This window comes from Mytilus trossulus, chromosome 6 (assembly GCF_036588685.1).
Source record: "Mytilus trossulus isolate FHL-02 chromosome 6, PNRI_Mtr1.1.1.hap1, whole genome shotgun sequence".
NCBI lineage: Eukaryota > Metazoa > Mollusca > Bivalvia > Mytilida > Mytilidae > Mytilus > Mytilus trossulus.
Window position 1 is genome coordinate 66,174,102 of NC_086378.1, and position 26,782 is coordinate 66,200,883.

Consider the following 26,782-nt stretch of genomic DNA (forward strand, 5'->3'; position numbering starts at 1 on the left):
TGCAAACTAAGAAAACACATGTCAAACCCCGGAAAGATATTGAAAGTTAGATGGTTATACTTTTTTTCATGCAGAGCTTGTTTTTTTTCCTGTAATTGTTTTAGTATCGTATATGTGTGGTATTCTGCCTAAGAGGGGCCGGGACCGCTCCCGTCACGCTTCAGTGATTTCCTATATTTTTGTGATTTGTTATGTATGTGTCCTAATAATCAAGGCATGCGGGCCGGATCCAGACATTTTCATAAGTTGGGCCCACTGCATGACTGCGTAAAAGGAGAACCGCTCCCGTCACGCTTCAGTGCTTTCCTGTAACCAACCAAACATTTCCAACAAAAGGAGGTCCTCAACACCCCCCCATGGCTAAAAATGGAAAAGACAAACAGAAAAACAATAGTACACATGACACAACATAGAAAACTAAAGAATAAACAACACGAACCCCACCAAAAACTAGGGGTGATCTCAGGTGCTCCGGAAGGGTAAGCAGATCCTGCTCCACATGCGGCACCCGTCGAGTTGCTTATGTGATTACAAATCCGGTAAATAGTCTAATTCGGTAGGTCAAATTCATGAAAGGGAAGGGGATTGTAGTTACGACGTAAGGAACATATCCGATATCATTTGTGAAACGGTTATTCCATAACGGTCAACCAACTCGTGATGGCGTCCGTAAAATTTACGAAGGGATGATTTCAACTTCACCATTTGGAACTCTTGGTTTAATAGCTTCCTTGTGAGCAGTAACCCTCTATCAAGAAAGTGCAACCTTATATTTGTTTGTGTTCTGTTTTTTAATGTTCATAAACATTAATAATGTGTTATTGATATTTATTGTCTTTTCAAGTCTTCTTCGCTGTGTATACCCCTGTCACTCTAATAATATATATAATTACAACCAAAAAATTAAAATAAACACTTTAAATTTTATTGTTTATGTTAAAATTGTTTTGAGGTGATGTTTAATCAATGAGTGGGTTCTTTTTTGGGAGAAGCCTTTCCTAGTACTTTTGTTGGTGCATGATGCAATTTGATGTCACGTGACACCATCGGAAATTTCATTCAATGTTTGTTGACCTTGTTCGAACTCTTTACATGCTAAAATAGTACCACATGTTTAACCAAAATGTCAAGCATCTCGATTAACATAAATGTTTATATTTATATATAATAACAAAACTTAATCTTTTCTCTGATATTTGAAATCAATAGTGCGTGACAAGCCCATTTAAGGTATTCAATTACGCGCAAAATTTCCATGTGTTCTTCCGCTTTACAATTTACCGCCAAATATTACACTATTTATTTACCAAATATTGGATCAGTGGTAAACAAGATATAAACGACAAGGATGAAGAGAACTGTAGACGGCAAAACCAAAATGAATGGAGATTATTCTGGGATGAATGGTGACAGCAAACAAAAGAATGGTCATCTGTATCTAGCTGGGTAAGATTTTGACTTGAATAATCTGCCGGCACGTGTAGCTCAAGCCGCAAAAAAAAAAAAAAAGAGCTAACAGCATGATTTAAGCTTCACCTTGGAAGACCATTTTTAATTTTAAAAACATTTCATTATGATTTTCTTCTCGAGAACTGCAGATATTTTGTATATATATACAATCAAATGTCATGACATAACTTAGTCGAAAGGATGAAATATATGATGAGTTTATTTACAGTTGCTGTAAAGCAAAGAATATACATTTGTACAATGTAAGAGGTTAGAAATGCCCTTTTATTGTCAGGCATCAAATGTTAATATTTGACAAGTTAGCATCAAATTGTGATTTGTTTAAATATTATCATTATATTTATCTGTTATAGTCATTTGGGAAGAAATTTTATGTGATTCGTTAAAATCAGTCGGTGGCGGATGATCCGATCCAGAATTTTTTATAAGGTGGGCCGCTGACTGACCTAAGGGGGGCCTGCTCCAGTCAGGCTTCAGCGATTGCCGATATAATCAATAAAATATTTCCCACAAAAAGGGGAGCCACAGGGCCCCTCCTGGATCTACCTATGTCAGTTGATTTTTTTAATGAACATGTAATTAAGAAATTTGAATTTAATCAGTAAGCTCCAAAAATTATTTTTTACAATCATTTGGCAAGATTTTTTCCTATTACTCGCTATAAATGTACTCCATAACGAACCTCAGAAAATATTATCAATTGTGAAAGGTAAGAAAATGATACTTTTACAGGTGTACTAAAAGTAGGTTTTCATAAGGGACAAGTTGTTGAATTTAAAAGTTATATACATGTGAATGTTATTTGCAAGTTACTTATTCTTAACAAGCTGATTTTTTTCATTTTTTTTCATTTATAAGAACATTTTTTTTTTTAATTTAAAGCTAGATATATTTTGCAATATATCATGTATATGTTATCCATAAAAAGTAAAAACACAAAAATACCGAACTCCGAGGAAAATTCAAAAAGGAAAGTCCAAAATCAAAAGGCAAAATCAAAAGTCCAAACACATTAAACAAATGGATAACAACTGTCATATTCCTGACTTGGTACAGGCATTTTCTAATGTAGAAAATGGTGGATTGTCATGTTAATGGTAATCATGTGTTTAGATCATATTATTATTAATTAGATTTTACAATGACAGGTTTCCTTGGAGATGATTGTCAGTTTCTTTATTACCTATCAAAATTCATGTCAGCTGTGCTTTTGTTTGAAAATATTTAATCAATATTTACATATACTGTTTAATACAAATTATGTAATATTTGTTTAAATCTAACTGCATTGTACTTTGTTCCAACATTTAACTGCATCATACAGGAACAAAAAAAACCAATATATAATATTTATAACAGATGTGTAAAAAAGGACAAAAGTTCAATATCTGACTGAATATCAGAGTGTCAGATGTAATTTCTGTTGTCAGTAAATGTTTTCAACACATATATATTTGTTTCACATACAGAATTTCTTCTGGAAACTTAAAAAAAATGCCATATCTGTTCCTGTAGGAACATTCCCTGTATTTTGTACATGTTAGGAAATACATTTTATGCTCCTCAACTTCGTACTTCATTTGATCTTTTAAACTTTTTTGGATTTGAGCTTCACTGATTAGTCTCTGGTAGATGAAACATGCGTCTGGCGTAAATACAAAATTTAAGCCTGTTTGACAAGTTTACTTTATTTATAGTGTAATAAAAATATTAATCTTTCCAGAGGAAATGCTAATCCAGATTTTTAATTTTATTATAGCATAAGGAACTTGTATTTCATGACAATGTTTCATTCAGAATTCATCTTAATTTCTTGTATGTGCAGTAAAAAATCTTAATTCCAAGGTTATAATAAGATTTTGATAATGTACAAAAATGTACTTTGAAAAGTATTAAAATTGCACTTTCAGAGTACAGAAGGTGTCAGACTTAAGGGGGCTTGCGGGTCTAAATGATTTTTTTTATTTAATATAGGATTTCGCTATATTTTTCTATAAATGAACTTTATCTTATACTTAATGGAAAAATTAAATAAAAAAATGGGGTCACCGTTCATTTACGCTCATAATCTGCCTTCAAAAGAAGCATACATTTTGGTCAATGTCCTTTTTTTCTGTTGATCTAATAGGAGAAATAACGGTAATATCAAAATAAAAAAAGAACTAAATTACAGAAATCGCTTAAATTTAACAATAATTTAGTTTGTGTACAGCTTATTCGAAAACAACAATAAAAAATATAGGTCACCGATGATTTAAAAAAGATATTTCAATTTTAATGCCAAAAAATGGCATTTTTGCACCAAAGGGAGATAATTTGGAGCTTTTTCAATGATATCTACATTTTAAAAGTCACCTGGGGTCAACACGAATTAATTTTTTGGAATGATTTTTGTACCATATGATAAAGTAACAACTAATAAAGGTAATTAATAAAATTTGTAATGAAAAATAAATGTTTAATTTTTTTCTAAAAATCTTATACCCGCGAGCCTCCTTAAATAGACTAAGTTGCAGAACATTTGTAAAATGCTGAGGGTGCAAAATTGTGTTAATACAGCCTACTAGAATTAAATTTAATTTGATATCTGCCCTCTTAGCTTGACTATTTACATTGCCTACATGAAATATTTACATGTCACAATAGATATTGTATACAATGTTTACATTTCAGTGATTGACCAAATAGTTCCTCTTTATTTTTGTTTATTCTTTTCCACCCATTTATATTCAAGCTTCAATCATTTGGTTGGTTTTGAATTGATCGATAACCTGTATTTAATTTAATAACTTAAAATGACATTCAGGTTGAAAAGGTTAAATGCATGCTTTGTTGTTGTTCAGACCTGTTAAGTATTTTTGTGATCTTGAAAATACACATGAAAAGAAATGTTCAGTCTGAATTCATTTATATTTTGTGTACATATTGATATTAAGTCGTGTGTTAAATTTCTAGTGATAAACATGAAGGGAAAAATTATGATAAATATGGTGTCTGAAGGTGTGTCATTTTGTTTACAGTAACTAGGCTGTTGATTGGCTCAAAAGAGAGTGTGTGTCTAGGTCAAGGTTAGAGTAAACATGTTTTTGTTCTATTTTCAGGACATTTTTATTATTTAATATTTTATATTTAAAGGCACTATGAATTAATAGGGATCTAATTACAGGGTCTTTTTGTCATGTTTGTTTTCATTTGAATATATAGTTTTTAGACAAGAGAAAAGGAATTTAAATACTCTTGTACTGTACATTAAAAATAGATTTTTTTAGTGTAAAATAACTTAAAGTTGGTAGTTTGTGTATGTATACATGTCATACATTAGTCATTACAACCAAAAGCTTGAAATTTCTTCTATTAGGTAAAACTATATAATTTATTGATAATTTCATACAGTTAAATATAATGGTGCAAGTCAGCAGTTCTTGATATACATTTAACATGTGACAACTGCACCTGATCTGCATTCATGTGGTATAATACTAGATGTTAATGTGATGCAAGTTATGTCATTTTAATGTTGTAGGCAATAAATAAACAGTCTTAAAAACATAGATAAAAACCCACCTTGAAGCTAGGTTTATGAATAAAGAAGATTTATGATTTCATTTCTTTGATTATGTGTTTACATTTTATAATAGGATAGAAGTACATTTTGTGACATTTTAAAAACAAAATACAAACAGGGGAGGAAGTGGTTAGATTGATAAATAGATAACTCTCCTAATAAAAGACATGTGACGTAGAGGTTAACAGCTATGCGTAACCTAGGTTGGTCCCCTCCGTAAAACATTCAGTATGCCTTCGGAATATACAAATATTGTCAAGAATTCCAATAACGGCCGGGAAACAGACTATGCGTAACCATACTAACCGCAACAATGACAGAACATACTGCATATATAGCAAATTTCTATTAAGAGTACATTTTTTTAAATATTTGCCTAGAGTCATACTGTCATAAAAGGTTAAGCATTTTGATTTGAATGAATATTTATTTTTAAGTGTGCGCTAACCCTTTGAAACTTTTTTACGGATGTTAGTGTTAGAATTAATGATGAATAAGTGATGTCAATAAAACCCTCATCCCTCACAGAAATAATCCTTGATCTCTGATGTTTACACACAAGTCTGACCTTGACATTTTTGCACTATTGATAAGGTCAAACAAAACAATTTGTGTGTTCACTGTACACCTACATATTCCAATTTGTATCCCCTACCCTAATTTTGTTTTGGTTTGGCACTGTTAAAGTCACAATGTGAATGTTGCTCCCATAATCTCAATTGTAAAAATATTAAAAATTAAAAAAAATCCCTACCCTATTTTTTCAGCATGTAACAGTGAACACATCTTTTTGCTTGGCCTGAGAGAGCTATTGAGGGTTCTTACTCATCCCGGGAGCCAGGAGGGTTCAGACAAACCTTGAAAACAAATAAGCGCTGTTAAAGTCAACGTTCTGTTCGTATTATGACTGTTAAAGTTGAGTTCGTGAGTCCAAATAACACCACCTTGAAAATTTCTTGCTACAGGCCTGTCACTAACAGTCCTGAGACAGCTTAACTAATTTAAGACTGGACATTTTAGAGTCCCAAGGTACACTAAGATTCTGTTACCTTCTCTAGACTGAAAATGATGAGTTCCAGGTTTGATTGCCTTGATTGTTCTATGAACGCTGTGAACTATTCACTACTTTTTCCTTGATTCATGTTCATTTGGAAAAAAAAATCCTATAGTGCAAAACCCTGTAAAAGTTATATTATAAATTATATACGGTACACAGATTTAAAAAAATATCACTGTAATTAAATGCATCGATCCTATTCACATGATTCAGGTGGTGAATTAGCACTTCCTCCTTTCTCTAATATAAAGATATTGAAATATGATTAATTCAATATGAACAAACTAATAATAAAATTTCACAAACATATTTCATGTTTTTATTTTATAACCATGATAATTAATAGGATATTAAGTAAGAAAAGATTTATTTTGATATCATTAATAATGAAAGTGACGAAGGTACATGACAATAATTAGTCCTTGACTATTCATATATATATATATAGTGTTATTTCTGTGCCCTTGTTTTGATTTCACAGGAATATCACAGCATAATTTAACCAGTGTAAACCACTTACTGTTTAGATTATAATTGTCTTGTGTGATTTCCTGCCATATCCATTTAAAAAGTACATGTACAGTGATGCAGCAATCTAAATTTTCCATTGACTAATGCAAGAAACAGATTAAACCATGTAACCCGGATTAGTACAATATTTATCCACTTGAAATAGTAAAATTTTAAGTCTTATAAATGAGCGGTAAATCTCCAAATTAAGGTTTGAAAAAAATAAATATCATGACATGCTTGAGGGGATCAATATTGTTATTAATGATGTTGTGTTTTAAATATCCTTTTCTAGGATTTGTTTAATATGCAAAAGAAAACTTCATCGGGTATATTTTTTGTCAATCTTTATTAGATTTCAGTTTGTTCCGTAGGTCTGTTTTTGATTGTGTGTTAGATCAGAAAACAACCCAGAAGGGTCATCTTTAGATGAACTTGTATGCAAGATTGTCAATCAACCAATTGTTTCAAGTGACACACTGGCATATATATATGGATTACATACTTGTACTTTTAACCACAATTGAAAAACAAAATTTCCATTATATTGATTCAAAAGTTTATAGGACTTTTGATTTATGATATATATTTAAGATAAATTAAGTTGAAAAATGTTATTTCAAGGTCAGAGCATAAAATGCAAATTATCTACATGTCTTTAAGTAACATAATTAGAACATTAAATTTGTGGACTATAAGTCATGTGTAAGTATATTCTGAAATATTTCACATTTACTTGAATGTTAAACATAGTTACATGCAATGTTTTGGATATAAAGATAAATAGATCACTGGGTATGGTTGCCAATGAGACAATAGGACTCTTCAGATAGATAAAAAGCAGAAAAAACATCTAGCAAAAACAAACTGGACAGATATGGCAGTGTTTATATACTTCCCCATAATCCCCAACAAACAAAAAAGACACAAAGATCGGAGAGTACTCACAGTAACTGACAGCTAGTTCAAAGAAAATAATAACTTATAAAAAAATCATGTATCTCAGACTTCTTATTATCGAGGGGGAATTAACCCGGATATGACCTTTATTGGGATTTCAGGATGGGGTGTCTTTAAGCTCAGAAATACGGGATTGACCCTTTCCGGATCCAGGAATTCTTTTTTTTCAAATTTCAGGACCTTGGGATTTCCTGTTTTTAAGCCCAGGATTTCAGGATCAGGACCCCTCCTACCCTCCCTCATTATTGGTTAGTACACATCAACTAGTTTTCTTCTTCATAATTAAGTTGCTTACATGATCTGATAAAGTACTGTATAATAATGCATTTAAATTTACAATGCAGATTCTTAAAATCTTGCACTTAATAATTTTGACTATAAAATGAAAATAAAAATATTGTTGAAGGAATGCAATTTAATGGGTACATGAACTTAAACATGTTACAACATTTCATCAGATTCAAAATTTTATGATTTGAGAATAAAAAAGTACTTAATCATGTTAAGTTTAATAATCAGATGTTATTTAGTGAAAATCATATAGCATTACCTATAAAAATGTGCATGGTAAAGAATAACATGAATAAATTAAATTTTATGGAAAGTCATAATGACAGGAGAAAAATCGATTGCAATCTCATTCACACTTTACCGTTGGCTATTTGTTAAGAGTACATCTGTATTTCTTTGTTTTAAATTTTAAATGAAAGTTGAAAAGAACTTTTAAGCATGTTTTTTAAAAATGTATGAACTACATGTGCTGACAACATCATTGATCCTATTATATTTTCTTGATACATTTACCATATATCATAAAGAAGATGTGGTATGATTGCCAATGAGACAACTGTCCTCAAAAGACCAAAATGACACAGACATTAACATCTACAGGTCACCATACAGCCTTCAACAATGAGCAAAGCCCATACCACATGGTCAGCTATAAAAGGGACCGATAAGACAAGGTAAAACAATTCAAACGAGAAAACCATGTTTACTTGTACAATTAAAGTATGGATTTTAAGGATGTATAACTACAACTAAGTAGTATCCCTCTAATATATTGATAATTTCCTTATGTTTCATCATACTTGATTATCAGATGTCCTAGGTTTTTTAGCTCTGATTATAATTACTGTAAAAACATGTATATTGGAGTAAAAAACAAATCACCATTTTTATGGGTTTGAACTGCTCAGGATAATTTTATTTTTCACGATTGTCCTTGTGTCTGATGATCTATGTTATATAAAAAGGGTTCATAAACATATACTGTGCATTAATTTATTGTCGAGCCTTCGACTTTAGTCGAAAAAGCGAGACTAAGCAATCCTACATTCCGTCGTCGGCGGCGGCGTCCACAAATATTCACTCTGTGGTTAAAGTTTTTTGAAATTTTAATAACTTTCTTAAACTATACTGGATTTCTACAAAACTTGGACAGAAGCTTGTTTATGATCATAAGATAGTATCCAGAAGTAAATTTTGTAAAAATAAAATTACATTTTTTTCGGTAGTTTACTTATAAATGGACTTAGTTTTTTCTGCAGGGAAACATAACATTCACTCTGTGGTTAAAGTTTTTAGAATTTTAATAACTTTCTTAAACTATCCTCAGTTTGTGCCAAACTTGGACAGAAGCTTATTTATGATCACAAGATAGTATCCAGAAGTAAATTTTGTAAAAAGATAACTCCATTTTTTCTGTATTTTACTTTTAAATGGCCTTAGATTTTCTTCAAAGTTAACATTACATAAAGTCTGCAGTTAAAGTTTTCAAAACATTTATTAGATTCATTAGCTATCCTGGATTTACACCAAACTTGGACAGAAGCTTCTTACAATCATAAAATAGTATCAAGAGGAATGTTTCTATTGATTTTTTTCCTCATTTTTGTTGAGCCTGGGATTAACAGCAAAAGTAGGCGAGACACTGGGTTCCGCGGAACCCTTACAAATTTTTTTCGTGAGTATTAATTTTCATGGATTGCGAAAACTAGCATATTCAGGGATATTTGAAATTGTGGTTTTGTCAACGTCTGTATCATGTGTATACAAAGCCTATTGAAAATATGAGTTTGGTTGAACATTTAAATTGGTGGTTAAAGTGTACCCACGCAACCAACGAAAATTAGTATCCCACAAGTAATAATAATTAAACAGTATACACGTTACAAATAATTTGCAATTTGATCTTATTTTAAATTATGAAGGGTGACTGGTAAACACATGACATAAAGTGTATACTTTACATAGCAAAATGTGCATAACTAGTATATATATTGGTTTAGGGGCCAGCTGAAGGATGTCTCCGGGTGCAGGAATTTCTTGCTGCATTGAAGACATTTTGGTGACCTTCGGCTGTTGTATGCTCTATGGTCTGGTTGTTGTCTCTTTGACATATTCTTTATTTCCATTCTCAATTTAATGTTCATTTATAAGACTAATTTTAATGACTTTTTTTGTATCAGATACTCTAACTTGATTTGTTCGATATTTAGATTGATCATTAGGCTATTGATTGTCTGTCATAATCTCATTTTAAGACATCAAAGGGTCAGGCAAAGTTTTCTAAAATCAAATCTCCAACATTAATCTTCTTCAAGTGCATGACCATGATGATAGGTATAAACACATTTCAAATATTTATTTGTTTTAAACTTTTCTATGTCGAATTGATTGACCTTATTTATTTTAAAACTATATTGGTCAGTTTTTCTTTATGGTTCTTTTAATACTTAAAGTATTTGTTTGGATAAGTTAACATATAATTTGGTCTCTGATGTGGCCATGGTTTTCATTTTTATGCTTTATACATGTAGGTTTACTTCAAAGACGACAACCAAACAATAATAAATCGAGAAAAATATCTATAAAGTTGAAGGTCTGCGTCTCCTTTAATTGATATCAATTTATACCTTACACCATTGTATAAAAAATAAATTAATTCAAAGTCTTAACAAGTTTTGAAAGCATAAATAGATTAAAAAGTAAACTTTTTCTTACTAAAAAAGGTATGGTTAATTCTGGCTATTAATAAAACCAGGAATAAATTAAAGGTTATTACTAATTATATCATTATATACGTAGGTATACTCAGGACATTGTATAAGAGCTCCTAGGATTAAAGATTTGATCACAATATTTATATACAGGATATTTAAAAACTGACACATTCATACATGAATTCTGGTAGAACACTTAGTTAAAAAATAAATCCATTGTTATTCTGGACGACAGTTAATGTAAAGGTCGAAAAAAATTAACTGGACTTGATTTTCTAAAATGAATTTGCTAAACAAGTAAGTTGCCTTACATGCCTTATGTGTTTGCATCTACTTTTTCAGACTTTCTTTTTATTTGTTTGTACATGTATCTTCTAAATATGTTTTAGTTCACTACTGGATGGTATCTGCATGTCAAAAAATTACAGTGGAAGACAATTAATGCTTAATAAATATATAAAAATAAAGTGACATTTTTTATTTTTTTTGGTGTGCAGAGAAGCATTCGTAAACATGTAGGTTAATTATTTGATGTCTATCTCTAAATGTTTTAAAGGCAAATATGTAAATCATGTTAAATATGGTGACCATATAGTTGTTAACTTCTACTGCATGTATGCCATTTGGTCTCTGGTTAGGGGGTTGTCTCATAGACAATCATACATGTGGTACCAAATCTTCCTATTTTTATTTGTATAAAAATGAACAACAAAACCCACGTTTAAATTTTCAAAAAACAGTTATAAAATATTGACTTACAGTTATTATAAGTGCAAGTTTACACATTTTTAAAGATTTTTTATGCACCATTTATGGGCACTATTTTTTGCTGGACTGCACGTCCATTCGTCTGTTTGTTCATCCATCTGTTCAGCGTCAGGTTAAAGTTTTCGGTAGAGGTAGTTTTTGATGAAGGTGAAGTCCAATCAACTTAAAACTTAGTACATTTGTTTGCTATGATGTGTATGATCTTTCTTATTTTAATGCCAAATTAGAGTTTTTCCCATTTTCATGGTCCACCGAACGTAGAAAATGATAGTACTGATGGTGCATCTGTGTACTAGGGATATATTGTTGAATGTATTTTGTCTATATTTTGATTAATAAGTACAAAATGTAAACAAAAACAAGTCTGTGAAAAGATTTTATAGATATTATATCTAAAATCTGAATTATTATTTTGTACACACCATATTGTGAAATCAGAAAGCATTATAAATTTCTTGGCAATTTTCCTCAAGACAATCATTTAAACTAATTAAGTCAAACACATGTATTCATAATAATGCATTTAAACTTTTTCTTTAGTTTAAATATGCTTATCATGCAACACATATTAGTTATAATGGATTTGAATTTTGTCTTTCAATTAAGTAGGCTAAGTATGAGTTTTTCATTGTTGAAGGTTTGAATTTGACTCTTTCTATAGTTGTTTACTTCTACAGTGTTTGGTTTCTGGTGGAAAGTTATCTCAATGGCATTTATACTGCATCTTCTTATAAGTCCCTTACCTTGCTCTTATACAAAAACATTTTCCTATAAGAAGTTGACGTTATCTAAAAATTCAAGTACAAATTCATTTAATAAGTTTTAAAAGAAATGATTTTGTTGTTACTGTCACATGAAATTGGAATTCATACACTAAATTTCCAAGATTGTGTTGAATTTATCTAAAATATAATTATTTTGATGGGGGATCTTAGGAACCCGCTGTGAAATACTTCTAGATTAAAAAAGAAAGAATGTGGAATGATTAAATAAAAGACAAAAATCAAAATATATAATAATCAAAATATAGGCATGATATACATGTAGGAATGTGCTGAAATAGTTTTCCTACATTGATGATCATGTATAAATTTGAAAATGGGGAAGGGGTCATATAGACTTCAACTTGACCAAAGAGCAGAAAACAGCCACGGTCACCAATGGGTCTTAAACACAGCCAGAAGATACATGTACAGCACCAGAAAGGGGGCTTTGTGTGGGTTCTTAACAAACAAAAATGTGAACTATAGTTCCATGAAAAATGGACGTCATACTAAACTCCAAAACATATAACAGAACTAGATATATTTTTTTCTTGTATATTTACAACTTCCATCTTAAAGCAGGATCACATCAACCCAAGCATATTATGTAATATAGTCTTTAATAATAGCTACCAAAAAAATGTGTTACCATCAATAAAGGAACATACACATTTAAATTGTTTTCCAAATTAACTAAACCTAAAATAACATTTGTGCAATAGAATTTATTTTTAAAATTTAGGTTTTTAAAAGCAATGATTTGAAAAATAAAAAATGACGCCTTTTCTAGGAATTAACCTTAGTATTATTTAAGTTTTTATACGACCGCAAATTTTGAAAAAAATTTCGTCGTATATTGTTATCACGTTGGAGTCGTCGTCGTCGTCCGAATACTTTTAGTTTTCGCACTCTAACTTTAGTAAAAGTGAATAGAAATCTATAAAATTTTATCACAAGGTTTATGACCACAAAAGGAAGGTTGGTATTGATTTTGGGGGTTTTGGTCCCAACATTTTAGGAATTGGGGGCCAAAAAGGGCCCAAATAAGCATTTTCTTGGTTTTCGCACTATAACTTTAGTTTAAGTTAATAGAAATCTATGAAATTTTGACACTAAGGTTTATGACCACAAAAGAAAGGTTGGGATTGATTTTGGGAGTTTTGGTTTCAACAGTGTAGGAATTAGGGGCCACAAAAGGGCCCAAATAAGCATTATTCTTGGTTTTCGCACAATAACTTTAGTTTAAGTTAATAGAAAAAAATGAAATTTAAACACAATGTTTATGACCACAAAAGAAAGGTTGGTATTGATTTTGGGAGTTTAGGTCACAACAGTTTAGGAATTAGGGGCCAAAAAGGGACCCAAATAAGCATTTTTCTTGGTTTTCGCACCATAACTTTAGTATAAGTAAATAGAAATCTATGAAATTTAAACACAAGGTTTATGACCATTAAAGGAAGGTTGGTAATGATTTTGGGAGTTTTGGTCCCAACAGTTTAGGAATAAGGGGCCCAAAGGGTCCAAAATTAAACTTTGTTTGATTTCATCAAAATTGAATAATTGGGGTTCTTTGATATGCCGAATCTAACTGTGTATGTAGATTCTGAACTTTTGGTCCCGTTTTCAAATTGGTCTACATTAAGGTCCAAAGGGTCCAAAATTAAACTTTGTTTGATTTTGACAAAAAAATAATCGTTTGGGTTCTTTGATATGCTGAATCTAAAAATGTACTTAGATTCTTGATTATCGGCCCAGTTTTCAAGTTGGTCCAAATCGGGGTCCAAAATTAAACTTTGTTTGATTTCATCAAAAATTGAATAAATGGGGTTCTTTGATATGCCAAATCTAACTGTGTATGTAGATTCCTCATTTTTGGTCTTGTTTTCAAATTGGTCTACATTAAAGTCTAAAGGGTCCAAAATTAAACTTAGTTTGATTTTAACAAAAATTGAAATCTTGGGGTTCTTTGATATGCTGAATCCAAACATGTACTTAGATTTTTATACGACCGCAAATTTTGAAAAAATTTTCGTCGTATATTGCTATCACGTTGGCGTCGTCGTCGTCCGAATACTTTTAGTTTTCGCACTCTAACTTTAGTAAAAGTGAATAGAAATCTATGAAATTTTAACACAAGGTTTATGACCATAAAAGGAAGGCTGGTATTGATTTTGGGAGTGTTGGTCCCAACATTTTAGGAATTAGGGGCCAAAAAGGGCCCAAATAAGCATTTTCTTGGTTTTCGCACTATAACTTTAGTTTAAGTTAATAGAAATCTATGAAATTTTGACACAAGGTTTATGACCACAAAAGAAAGGTTGGGATTGATTTTGGGAGTTTTGGTTTCAACAGTTTAGGAATTAGGGGCCAAAAAAGGGCCCAAATAAGCATTTTTCTTGGTTTTCGCACAATAACTTTAGTTAAAGTAAATAGAAATCAATGAAATTTAAACATAATGTTTATGACCACAAAAGGAAGGCTGGTATTGATTTTGGGAGTTTCGGTCCCAACAGTTTAGGAATTAGGGGCCAAAAAGGGACCCAAATAAGCATTTTTCTTGGTTTTCGCACCATAGCGTTAGTATAAGTAAATAGAAATCTATGAAATTTAAACACAAGGTTTATGACTATAAAAGGAAGGTTGGTATTGATTTTGGGAGTTTTGGTCCCAACAGTTAAGGAAAAAGGGGCCCAAAGGGTCCAAAATTAAACTTTGTTTGATTTCATCAAAATTGAATAATTGGGGTTCTTTAATATGCCGAATCTAACTGTGTATGTAGATTCTTAATTTTTGGTCCCGTTTTCAAATTGGTCTACATTAAGGTCCAAAGGGTCCAAAATTAAACTTAGTTTGATTTTAACAAAAATTGAAACCTTGGGGTTCTTTGATATGCTGAATCTAAAAATGTACTTAGATTTTTGATTTTTGGCCCAGTTTTCAAGTTGGCCCAAATCGAGGTCCAAAATTAAACATTGTTTGATTTCATCAAAAATTGAATAATTGGGGTTCTTTGATATGCCAAATCTAACTGTGTATGTAGATTTTTAATTTTTGGTCCAGTTTTAAAATTGGTTTAAATTAAAGTGCAAAGGGTCCAAAATTAAACTAAGTTTGATTTTAACAAAAATTAAATTCTTGGGTCTCTTTGATATGCTGAATCTAAACATGTACTTAGATTTTTGATTATGGGCCCAGTTTTCAAGTTGGTCCAAATCAGGATCTAAAATTATTATATTAAGTATTGTGCAATAGCAAGTCTTTTCAATTGCACAGTATTGTGCAATGGCAAGAAATATCTAATTTCACAATATTGTGAAATAACAAATTTTTTTTTAATTAAGAGTTATCTTTCTTTGTCCAATATAGTAAGCAAGAAATATCTGCAAGAATTTTTTTTAATTGGAGTTATCTTTCTTTGTCCAGAATCAACTTAAATCTTTGTTATATACAATATACAATGTATATTCACTTTTTCTACCAACTGATAAATTTAAATAATCTTTACCATTCAGTGATAACAAGCAGTTTTTTTACATCTTAATATTTTATGATGTTTTTAAATGAGTAGTAATTGTTGCAAACTTCATTAGAATATTTTAATTGAAATTAGTTTTGGAATAAGGGAAAGGGGGATGTAAATAAAAAATTGGGTTCAATTTTTCTCATTTGAAATTTCATAAATAAAAAGAAAATTTCTTCAAACATTTTTTTGAGAGGATTAATATTCAACAGCATAGTGAATTGCTCTAAGAGAAAACAAAAATTTTAAGTTCATTTGAATACATTCATTCTGTGTCAGAAACCTATGCTGTGTCAACTATTTAATCACAATCCAAATTTAGAGCGGAATCCAGCTTGAATGTTGTGTCCATACTTGCCCCAACCGTTCAGGGTTCAACCTCTGCGGTCGTATAAAGCTACGCCCTGCGGAGCATCTGGTTGATTATGCGCCCAGTTTTCAAGTTGGTCCAAATCAGGATCTAAAATTATTATATTAAGTTTTGTGCAATAGCAAGTCTTTTCAATTGCACAGTATTGCGCAATGGCAAGAAATATCTTATTGCAAAATATTGTGAAATAGCAATTTTGTTTTTAATTAAAGTTATCTTTCTTTGTCCAGAATAGTAAGCAAGAAATATCTAATTGTAAGAATTTTTTTATTTGGAGTTATCTTTCTTTGTCCAGAATCAACTTAAATCTTTGTTATATATACAATATACAATGTATAATCACTTTTTACTACCAACTGATAAATTAAAATAATCTTTACCATTCAGTGATAACAAGCAGTTTTTTTACATCTTAATATTTTATGCTGTATTTAAATGAGTAGTTATTGTCGCAAACTCCATTAGAAATTTTAATTGAGATTAGTTTTGGAATAAGGGAAAGGGGGATGTGATTAAAAAAATTGGGTTCAATTTTCTCATTTGAAATTTCATAAATAAAAAGAAAATTTATTCAAACATTTTTTTGAGAGGATTAATATTCAACAGCATAGTGAATTGCTCTAAGAGAAAACAAAATTTATAAGTTCATTAGAACACATTCATTCTGTGTCAGAAACCTATGCTGTGTCAACTATTTAATCACAATCCAAATTTAGAGCTGAATCCAGCTTGAATGTTGTGTCCATACTTGCCCCAACCGTTCAGGGTTCAACCTCTGCGGTCGTATAAAGCTACACCCTGCGGAGCATCTGGTTTAAAAGTCTATTACTGCAAGAAGATAACCAAGTTGGTCCAATTACGGTAGTCATGATGTTTTTATTGCAACAATATCACACAAAAGACTTGAAAATTTAATGCATTGAGCATGTTGCACCTTCATACATAAATACTAAGGATTCATTATTATTTGTTGGATACCAATTTTCAAGGGTTTCCTGGGTACAGGTGAACTACCAATTCAAATGCTGAAGAATAACATATGAGGGATTACATATATGAGAATAACAGAGATCGGTGAAAACTTAGAAATATAATATCCATGAAAATGCAAGTTTCCTAAATTCACCAAAACTGATACCCACTTAAATAAAGGAATTCATGATATATATATATTTTCAGAACTATAGTCCTTTTATTTCAGATATTTTATAATTAGGTAATGTATACTAGTAAATGTTTTTAGGGGCCAGCTGATGGACGCCTTCTGGTGCCGGAATTTCTCACTACATTGAAGACCTGTTGGTGACCTTCTGCTGTTGTTTTTTCTATGGTTGGGTTGTTGTCCCTTTGACACATTCCCCATTTCCATTCTCAATTTAAGCATTATATAGTATTTTACTTCTCTGTAGCTTAGCAAAGTGTACATGAATTTTATTTTATATTACAGGTATGACACTTATGAAGAAATTGATAAAATAGCAAAAGACATCCTGAAGCGAGTAAGATGTCGACCACAACTTGGAATTATCTGTGGTTCAGGACTTGGTGGGTTAGCAGATTTAGTGGAGGAAAAAGAAACAATTAGTTATTTTGATATAGAAGGATTTCCTGTTAGTACAGGTATGTTCACCAGTATGTTAAGGTAACTGTAGATTAAAACATACTTGTAGCGGAAACAGGAGAGATGGTAATTTATCACAATTCAGGATTTTTAGTTGTTACATATCGTCACATGTAAATGAACTCGGTCATATGTAATAAATTTTATAACCTGAGCAATCAAAATGTAATGTTTGACAGACTTGTAAATGTACAACGTAAAAAACATGATGACTTATTATCTGTTTTCACATCTACTGTAAATTAAGAAATTATGCGATGTTTTTATTATTTTGAAAAATGTGACAGGTTAATCATTACTCTCAATAATATAAACTGGCATTTGGATTGATTTTTTTGGTGAATTAAACAGGATTTTTCTCAATATAGCAAAAATCAAATCATTATTTAGTCTAAAATTTATAACAAAGTTGCAGTAATAAATGTAAATGTAACGATAGTTTCTGAATTTACAGTATTATTTTTTAGAACATATGAAACTTCTATTAACACTAGAAATCAAACAATACAATTAGCAGGTGCTTAGTAGTAAAACTTGTCATTGATTTTCCACTCAGCATCAATAAATACATCAAGGTTTTCAATACACTTTATCAAGCTATTGTGTCTTTCAATTATTAAGTATAGCATTAAAAGAAAGTACAGACTCTACAGACGTCAGAGCCTTCAAGATAAGCTCATACACCACTCCTTTCCAGTTGTACATGTTTTCTATTTAGTTCTCAAAGTACTATTGATTTGTTGAACTATATAAGATAAGGAGATGTGGTATGATTACCAGTGAGACAACTATCCAAATCAAATTGACATGGATATAAGCAACTATAGGTCACCTTACGACCTTCAACAACGAGCAAAACCAATAGTGATTTGAAGTCAGCTATAAAAGTCCAAACATGACATTACAGTCAGACATTTGACAGTCTTTTAAAAAAAACCTATAGATAAACATTTGTGTAGTATATAAACCATATTAAAGACATTCTGTCGCTGAACTTGTTGAGTTTCACTTTCATGTCTTTTATCATTGAAATTATATATAAAAAACATCGTAAATGAGTCACTGTGTTGCTACAATAAAAAAATACACAGAAGATCCTTTTTTGAAAGATTCAATCAAAATGCATTTACTTCAGGTAGTGCATGACTTCAAGTGTTGACGTTAAAGTATTTAGGTATAATGACTAATCAACCATAAGCTTTGAATGATGTATCTTACTAGTATTCTATGTAAAATCAACTGCCACCATGCTTTAAATTTAAAAAGCATACTCTTGCAGTCACTGTACCAAGTCAGGAATATGACAGTTCTTGTCCACTCGTTTTTGATGCGTTTTGTTAATTGATTTTGCCATATGTGATTATGGATTTTCTGAATTGATTTTCCTCTAAGTTCAGTATTTTTGTGATTTTACTTTTTTTTTTCACAATCACTCAAACATGTGTCAGAAGAAAAAAGTGGGGGAAACACTGTCTTCTACCATCCTTTCATAACAGATCTGGTCTCTACAATATAGTCTTTTTAGCACTTACATGTATGCTGTATATTAAAGCAAACACCAATCAATCATCTCTCATGCTGCTCTGTAAATTAAACATTAATCACTCAATCGTTCATTTACCATAGATCTAGATATTTCTATAAAACATTTTGAATGGTAAAGAATATTTGTTTTTTATTTACAGTACCTGGACACCAAGGCCAATTTGTGTTTGGTAAATTACGTAATAAACCGGTGATAATAATGCAGGGACGAGTACATGTATATGAGGGATATCCATTGCACAAGGTAGAATAATACTTGTTAGAGGCTGATTTACAATTTTTAATGAAAACAAATTTTGGAATTTTAGATTTTAAATTTGCACACATACTTATTCCTGGTTTTACAGATAGGTATAAAATGAGCCTAGTTTTAATTTTTGAAATGAGTAGAATTTCTTCAATAAAGTTAAACCTTCACACCTGATTAATATTTCCAAATAAAAAACCTTTGAACAATATTTAAAAATATCTTCAAATGATGATGCTGATCCGGTAAAATTCTAGTAAACTAAGCAATATACATCACTAGATTAACAATTATGAATATGAAATTGTAAAAAAATTAACAATTTGATAGGTTAAAATCTAAATGGTTTACATGTCTGTCTTAAGATTGTGATTATAACATTTTGTGTACAAGACATGATCTGCATTAAATAGAAATCTACCTTATGCATGTGCATGTAAAAGACTTTGATTGACTTTGAATTTTCAAACAGTTACAGACTAACTGTTAAGATCTTTTCACCGTATATAGGGTAACCAATGAGGTATAAATCATTTGCACAGGTTCGATTTTTAGGCAAATGAAGCTCATGTGTTGACATTATTTAAAATGTCACACTTTAATACTGTCCTTGAAAAATAAAAAGCTTGAAAATATAGTGTCAACTGCCACAACTTATTATTAAAGAGCATGCGTACACATGTATTAATTTATTTTTTAACTACAAGTATCTGAATTAAATTCTTTTCATTTCAGGTTACTTTACCAATAAAGATATTGAAACTGATGGGTGTAACAACGTTATTTATAACAAATGCTGCCGGTGGTATTAACAGAGACTATAACGTAGGGGACATTATGATTATGAAGGACCATTTTAATATTCCAGGATTCTCAGGTTTAAATCCACTAATAGGACCAAATGATGACCGGTAAATATCCTCTTATATGTATACCCCCCTTCTCTCTCTGATTTCACACCTTACACTAGACAGGTGTGGTTGACCCTTATCATCATTAAATAGGATTTCCAGTTTTCCTGTCAAAGGTCATGGATATGATCAGGTATTCAGGTTTCCTCCAGCAATAAAAACTTGCACCTCAACAAAACGGTATAAAAGTTGTACACAAAACACAGATCATGTTAGAAATTAAGTGGTGGCATGTTTGGGGTTCATGATTTACTCTCCTTTATACACATGAATATCTTAACTTTTCTTTTCTGTTGTTTAATTGAGATTCCCTCAACCAAACATAAAACTTCTACACAATGCTTATTACCATAAAGCACCGATCAAGTTTGAAATTGGGTGGCATCACTTGTAACGTTCATGAGTAATGTCTTTTAATAAACATAAAAATTGCTGAATTTTTTCGTTTCATTTCTCTTACTTCTGTTTGCCTGAACATCACAAAATGGTTTTAACTACATGAATCCTGCATCTATGTGTGGAAAAGGATTTGTGCAAATTTACAAGTAGGAGCATCGATGGCCCCTTATGAATGTGTATCTGTCTGATAGTATGTTGTTATAAAGTAAAAATCATGAAAACCTCTTAATGACCACTCATATAAAAAGAATTTTTCCTGAAAATTGTTATAATACTTGTAATACTTGTAAAACAAACATGAACTTTATCACGTCTTTTGTAGATTTGGACCAAGATTTCCAGCATTATCAAATGCTTATGATTTCAATCTGCGTAATCTGGCTAAGAAATGTGTCAAAGAACTAGGTTATACTGATTTCTGTAGGGAAGGAGTCTACTCTATGTTAACGGGACCATCTTACGAGACTGTCACAGAATGTAAATTTCTTCTCCAATGTGGGGTTGATGCTACTGGTAAGAATAACAAATACTTTTTTAAAGAATGCAGTTTTACCTGCTCCTTTGTGTATCAGTGATATAAATTTGATAGGATAGTTTCTTTTTAAATAATGAGCTCTATTTGAAAATTGCATCATTTGATTATCAAATACTGTGTAAAATTCAGAAATCATTGCATGCATTTATGATTGTAAATTTTGATAATTTTGACTTTATATTGAATTTCTTCAATTTTATGGATACAGCAACTTTTAGGTCCATTAATTGGTCTCTCTCTTTCTTGAAATCCATTTTTAATATGTTTGAATGGTAGGACTGATAAAGTTACTAATGTTCTAAGTTTTTGTAAATCAGAGATGAAGATTTGAGTGGAGGTTAATTATTTGTTTATTTTCTATAGGTATGAGTACAGTACCTGAAGCCATCGTGGCAGTGTATTGTGGCATGAAAGTGTTTGGATTATCTCTGATTACAAATAGCTGTATTATGGAGTATGACTGTAAAACCTGTGCAAATCATGAAGAAGTTCTAGAGACGGCAAAAATGAGAAGTAAAGACGTACAGACTCTTATTTCAAAAATGGTGGCAGAGGTTGAAGTGTAACAGCCAATTACAATTCATATGTTGTTTATATCTTTGTTGATTGTTTTTCTTGTTAAAATTTATTGTTATACAATAAGGGACTGATGTATTGAGAGAATAAATCCTTGAAAATGTCTTCCCTGAAGAGGAAATAGAATCCAGGAGTCGGTTTCACAAAAAACTTACTAAGATTTTTATCGTCAGTATACTAATTTTCCATGACTAATGACTAATCTAAATTGTAATATTTTTTGTGGAACCTTCTGCAGTAGTTTTAATGAGATTATTTCACTCAGTTACTGGTTTTCATGGTTTTAATAGAATCTCAGATGTTTTTGTTTAATAAGCTAGATAATAGTAGATTGTAAAAAATACTATCAGTAGGTTTGACCATGTTATGGGTGGATTTATGGAACTGCATAAACTCATTTTCATCCAAAAGGGGAGATTTTTCTAGTATTTTAGATTATGCATCAATTTCTTGTGCTTTATTTTCTGTTTTGATGTTAATAAAAAGATGTTCAAGGGAGACAATTGCCTGTGTAAAAAAAGGTGCAAGATTACTTCCCTTTAAATTTATGGTTAATTTCTGATTTAAAGTAAAGTTAACAGACATTTACTCTAAAAATTTCTATGGATTTTTTTTTACAAATTTATAAAAAATAATATGATAATATTTAATGAGTTTCTGTTAAATTGTCTATGTTTAAAAACAGAATTTGAGCTGATATACTGAAATAAGCTGACTTTAGTTGTATATCAAATGGCTGTGAGTTTATTTGTATATGGCATAATAATTTTATATTTCTTATGTCTTTCGTACTGAATCTCTCTATATGTTAATACTGTGGTTCTAATGTTGTGAAGTTTAAGAGGGTTTTCAGATGACACCTTTTCATTTAAATAATGTTGGTGTAGAATGAAGCCTCTTTAAATTTTGTAAATATTTTGTGTGATATTTGTTTTGTATAGTATTTTAAGACTGTAATTTATTGTTATATGAATGAATGAATTAAAAAATGGTTAATGAATCGTGTTTATAAGTTTAATGATCATGAATATGTTATCCATACTGTCAAATCTGCTAAAAAACAGCATTTTAGAACAAATAAATGAAAGAACTTCAGATATCTTTCGGATAACTTAAATTTCTGTGCACTTTACTGAAACAGTATTGGATTTATAGTTCAATATTCACATATATTGGAAATATTAAAGAGATTACCCAACATTAGAAACCAAAATGTATAGTACAAAAACAGAAGAAAAAGAAGTTATGTTGAAATTTTTATTTCAATTTTTTGTACATTATTCACTGTAAATAAAAATTAGATCCCACGCACATGCATCATAGTAAAATCAGTGCCCGGCACGTTATCATCAGTATGTTGATGGAGTGCTGAATTATAAAGAAGAAGAAATGTTTTACAAAAATTGTTTATGGAATGGTTACTATAATAATGAATTGATTTTGAATGCTTAAATTAATTACTTAGTGCTCTGTATGTAAATATCGTATGATATATTTCTAGTAGTTTGAGGAGGTTCTATGTGCTTATTAAAATTTGTTAAATGTTTTTTATTCGTCTATTGAAGTTGTAAAAATCCTTGCAGTTAACCAAAATTTAAGTAAAACAAAAATCAATTAAAAACAATCAACCTTTTTTGATTCAAGTACAAAAGTTATATTTTATTTTCATATTTTATATTATCACTATCTGATATTTATTTGTTAAAAAAGGCAGCTATGTTTCTATGAAATGAATTTTAAAAAATAAACCATTCATAAATTCTTCTTTCACTTTTATACTTGAAATGGTCTATTGAAATTTTAGGTCCAAAATATGCTTTTATTGACATTTTACTTTCAGTGTCCTGGGTAAGGATACAGAACAAGAAATTGTTCTGTTTTCAAATATTTTTTTATAACTTTTCTTTGGAAATATCTTTATTGCATAACCACTTAATTACCGGTAAGATACACTTTCATTCAACAAAGATCTTGCATGCATTGTAAAAGATTAACAACTAGTAGCTACTAGTTTGAAAACAAAAGAGATAGAATTTATACATTTAAAATTTTAAATTGCATTTTTGATGAATCTCATATATATATTGGTAGAGGCCAAAAAAGATGTAATTAGTTTTCTTGCACTCCTACCTTATTTTTTTTTCCTTTCCATTATATCTATAGAAAGTATCTGAACAAAGAATGTTGTGTTGTGAATCTCAAATAGTACAGGAAATTAATACTTTATTTTTAGAGATTATTTTTATATTTATTTTAGTTATTATATTTATTCGCTGTCGAAATGGAAACTCAAGGTCATCAATTAATTTTATTTTGACACCAGTTTAAGAATTAAAAGTATTTTAACACAACAATGATAGTATACTGTTATTTATTTCGAGTTTCTTTGACAAAATGGCAGTGTCTTCCTGTATATGGGACCTTGGTAACACTCAATAAAAGACCAAAGTCACATGAAAAGATTTCTTGACCATTGTTAGACATACAAGTCTCATGACTGTTTTTTAAATAATATTCTACAAATGTGAAAATACAGGCATATTTTGCAACTGCCTTAAATACACCGGTTAATATATGATTGTTTATATTGAGTGTTGTTGCCATAAGCTATGCTAATAACAAACATGCAATTTATATATTTTTGAATCTTGATGTTTATATTTTTTCCCGGTGATGAAGATCTCATGAAGAAATATATATGACATTATAAATAAAACAATTTGTATTGCCATGACCAATGGTTATTAAATTCTTACACAATGATTATTACCACAAAAAACATAGATTAAATGTGAATTTGGGTGCGGTTGCTAAGTTTCACTGTTCTTGAGTAATGTCCCTTTATAAATAGAATAATAGCTGAATTTACTGTTTCCTCATTCTAAACTTTACTTTACTTTAATCTGAAACTTATATACAATGCTGACTGCCACCAAACACAGACCATTTGATGATTTTTGGAATAAAGTACAAATATTTTACCATTTGATGCTCAATACATGTATAATGGTGTATTGTTATTGTTTACTCGTTTATAGTGCATAACTTGTTGACATTAAATATTGTTTTATGTTTTTATATTGTTACTTTCCCCAATCATTTGGTTGGTCATATCTCAGTTAGTGAAGCCAGATTTATTTTGTTTATTAATATTATTTTATGTGTGCATGCCTTTATTTTAAACACACAACTTTTGTTTATTTTGTGTCCTCTGTAGCATACAAAATGAGTCAATCTTATGTTTTCAGAAAAAACTGGATCTTAAATACAAAATTATGTCTGAAGAATGTAGAAATAGTCTTTGTGATAAACTTGGTTTACAAATATGAGTTTAGGGCCCCTAAGGGGGTAGACCTGGGTTAACAGCATTTTGTGGGAGGTAGGCATTGTGAAATATAGACACTTGCAGTTCGTTGTGAACCAAGGCTGTTTTGAAGACTGTACCTTGACCTATAAGGATTACTTTTACAAATTGTTACTGCGATGGAGAGTTGTCTCATTAGCACTCATACCATATCTTCTTATATTTACTTAATCTTACTTTACTATCATTTACTGGAAATATAATTTCTCTTTATATTTGAACTCAGAAGAATATCAATAAAGAAATTGGTCTTTATAGTCAATTTACAATTTAAATGCTCATTCCTTAATTCTCTTATCATTATTTATTTATAAGCATACATTTTTATACCTAAATTCATCTGTAATTAGGCTTTACCATTTGCTAACAAAGAATTTAAATGATAGTTCTTTTTTGAACTGCTTATTTAATGTATTTAGAACAATGTGTGCTTAATTCAGATTGCTGTGTATTTATATCTTGAGTACAATGATTGTATATTATTTTCTATTGTTCACATGCTATTTTTATGATTTGATTATAAAGCTAAGAACAGACTTTTCTACATGTTGATTATGTATAAGTATTATCTCTTTGGTGAATCTTTTTAAAAATTACTTAAATATTTGACATAAAGGTAGGTTAGGTGTTGATACCCTGAATGTAATCTGGAGCTTTCTAATGTACTAAATATTCCAAAATAGTCATTGCATAAGGAAAGTAAAGCTTGATATTTATAATACTATCAAGTATACTAAAAAAACATCTATCATTTTATTCAATGACTGTAATGTGTAGAAATATATTAGAATTTGAAAGCAGGTTGAAATTTCAATATTGTAGGTGTTTCGAAATACATCATATGATAATACCTCAATGGGGACATTTTGATTGTATCAAAGAAGATATCTTAATGCATATCAAGATACAGAGGGTTAATCGTGGTATATAATTGGTTATTTAAGCTTAATGTGTAGGCAATTGAAAGATTTGTTGTTGAGATTTGATAAATAAAGGACATGCATCATATTTGTTCACTATTTTCTAAGAATAAATTAGAAACAAACACCTGTCCTTTAAAACAGGTGTTATCTTCAGTTGGTCAAAGTATTTACTAATGAGGTTTATTATACCCCACGCAACGAGTTGCGGAGGGTATAATGTGTTTGACCCGTCCGTCCGTCCGTCTGTCAGTCCGTCCGTCAGTCAGTCCTGTTTCTTGTCATCGCAACTCCTCTCAAACCACACAACAGAATTTCACGAAACCTTTTCAGATAATAAGGACATACTATGTAGTTGTGCATATCGACGGGAAATTGCGATCCAATTTTTTTTCTAGGAGTTACGCCCCTTTGAACTTATTTACTTTAATGCACTACTGCAACAGTTTGTCATCGCAACTCCTCTCAAACCACAAAACAGAATTTCACGAAACCTTTTCAGATAATAAGGACATACTATTTAGTTGTGCATATCGACGGGAAATTGCGATTCAATTTTTTTTAGGAGTTATGCCCCTTTGAACTTATTTGCTTCAATGTACTACTGCAACAGTTTGTCATCGCAACTCCTCTCAAACCACACAACAGAATTTTACAAAACCTTTTCAGATAATA

General features: G+C 30.4%; 1 protein-coding gene across 2 annotated transcripts; it reads left to right on the plus strand.

The window, feature by feature from the left end:
* Positions 1 to 1,263: 1,263 nt before the first annotated feature.
* Positions 1,264 to 26,195, plus strand: LOC134721705 (purine nucleoside phosphorylase-like). 2 transcript variants are annotated; one of them, XM_063584878.1, is made up of 6 exons: positions 1,264 to 1,446; positions 17,437 to 17,609; positions 19,296 to 19,399; positions 20,138 to 20,313; positions 21,035 to 21,225; positions 21,611 to 26,195. In XM_063584878.1, exons 1-6 carry the CDS (start codon positions 1,349 to 1,351, stop codon positions 21,811 to 21,813), a joined length of 945 nt encoding a protein of 314 aa, XP_063440948.1. In that variant the 5' UTR covers positions 1,264 to 1,348; the 3' UTR covers positions 21,814 to 26,195. The 2 variants fall into 2 exon arrangements, with proteins under 2 accessions (XP_063440948.1, XP_063440949.1); XM_063584879.1 differs by lacking the exon at positions 1,264 to 1,446 and adding an exon at positions 10,729 to 10,864.
* The last annotated feature ends 587 nt before the right edge of the window (positions 26,196 to 26,782 follow it).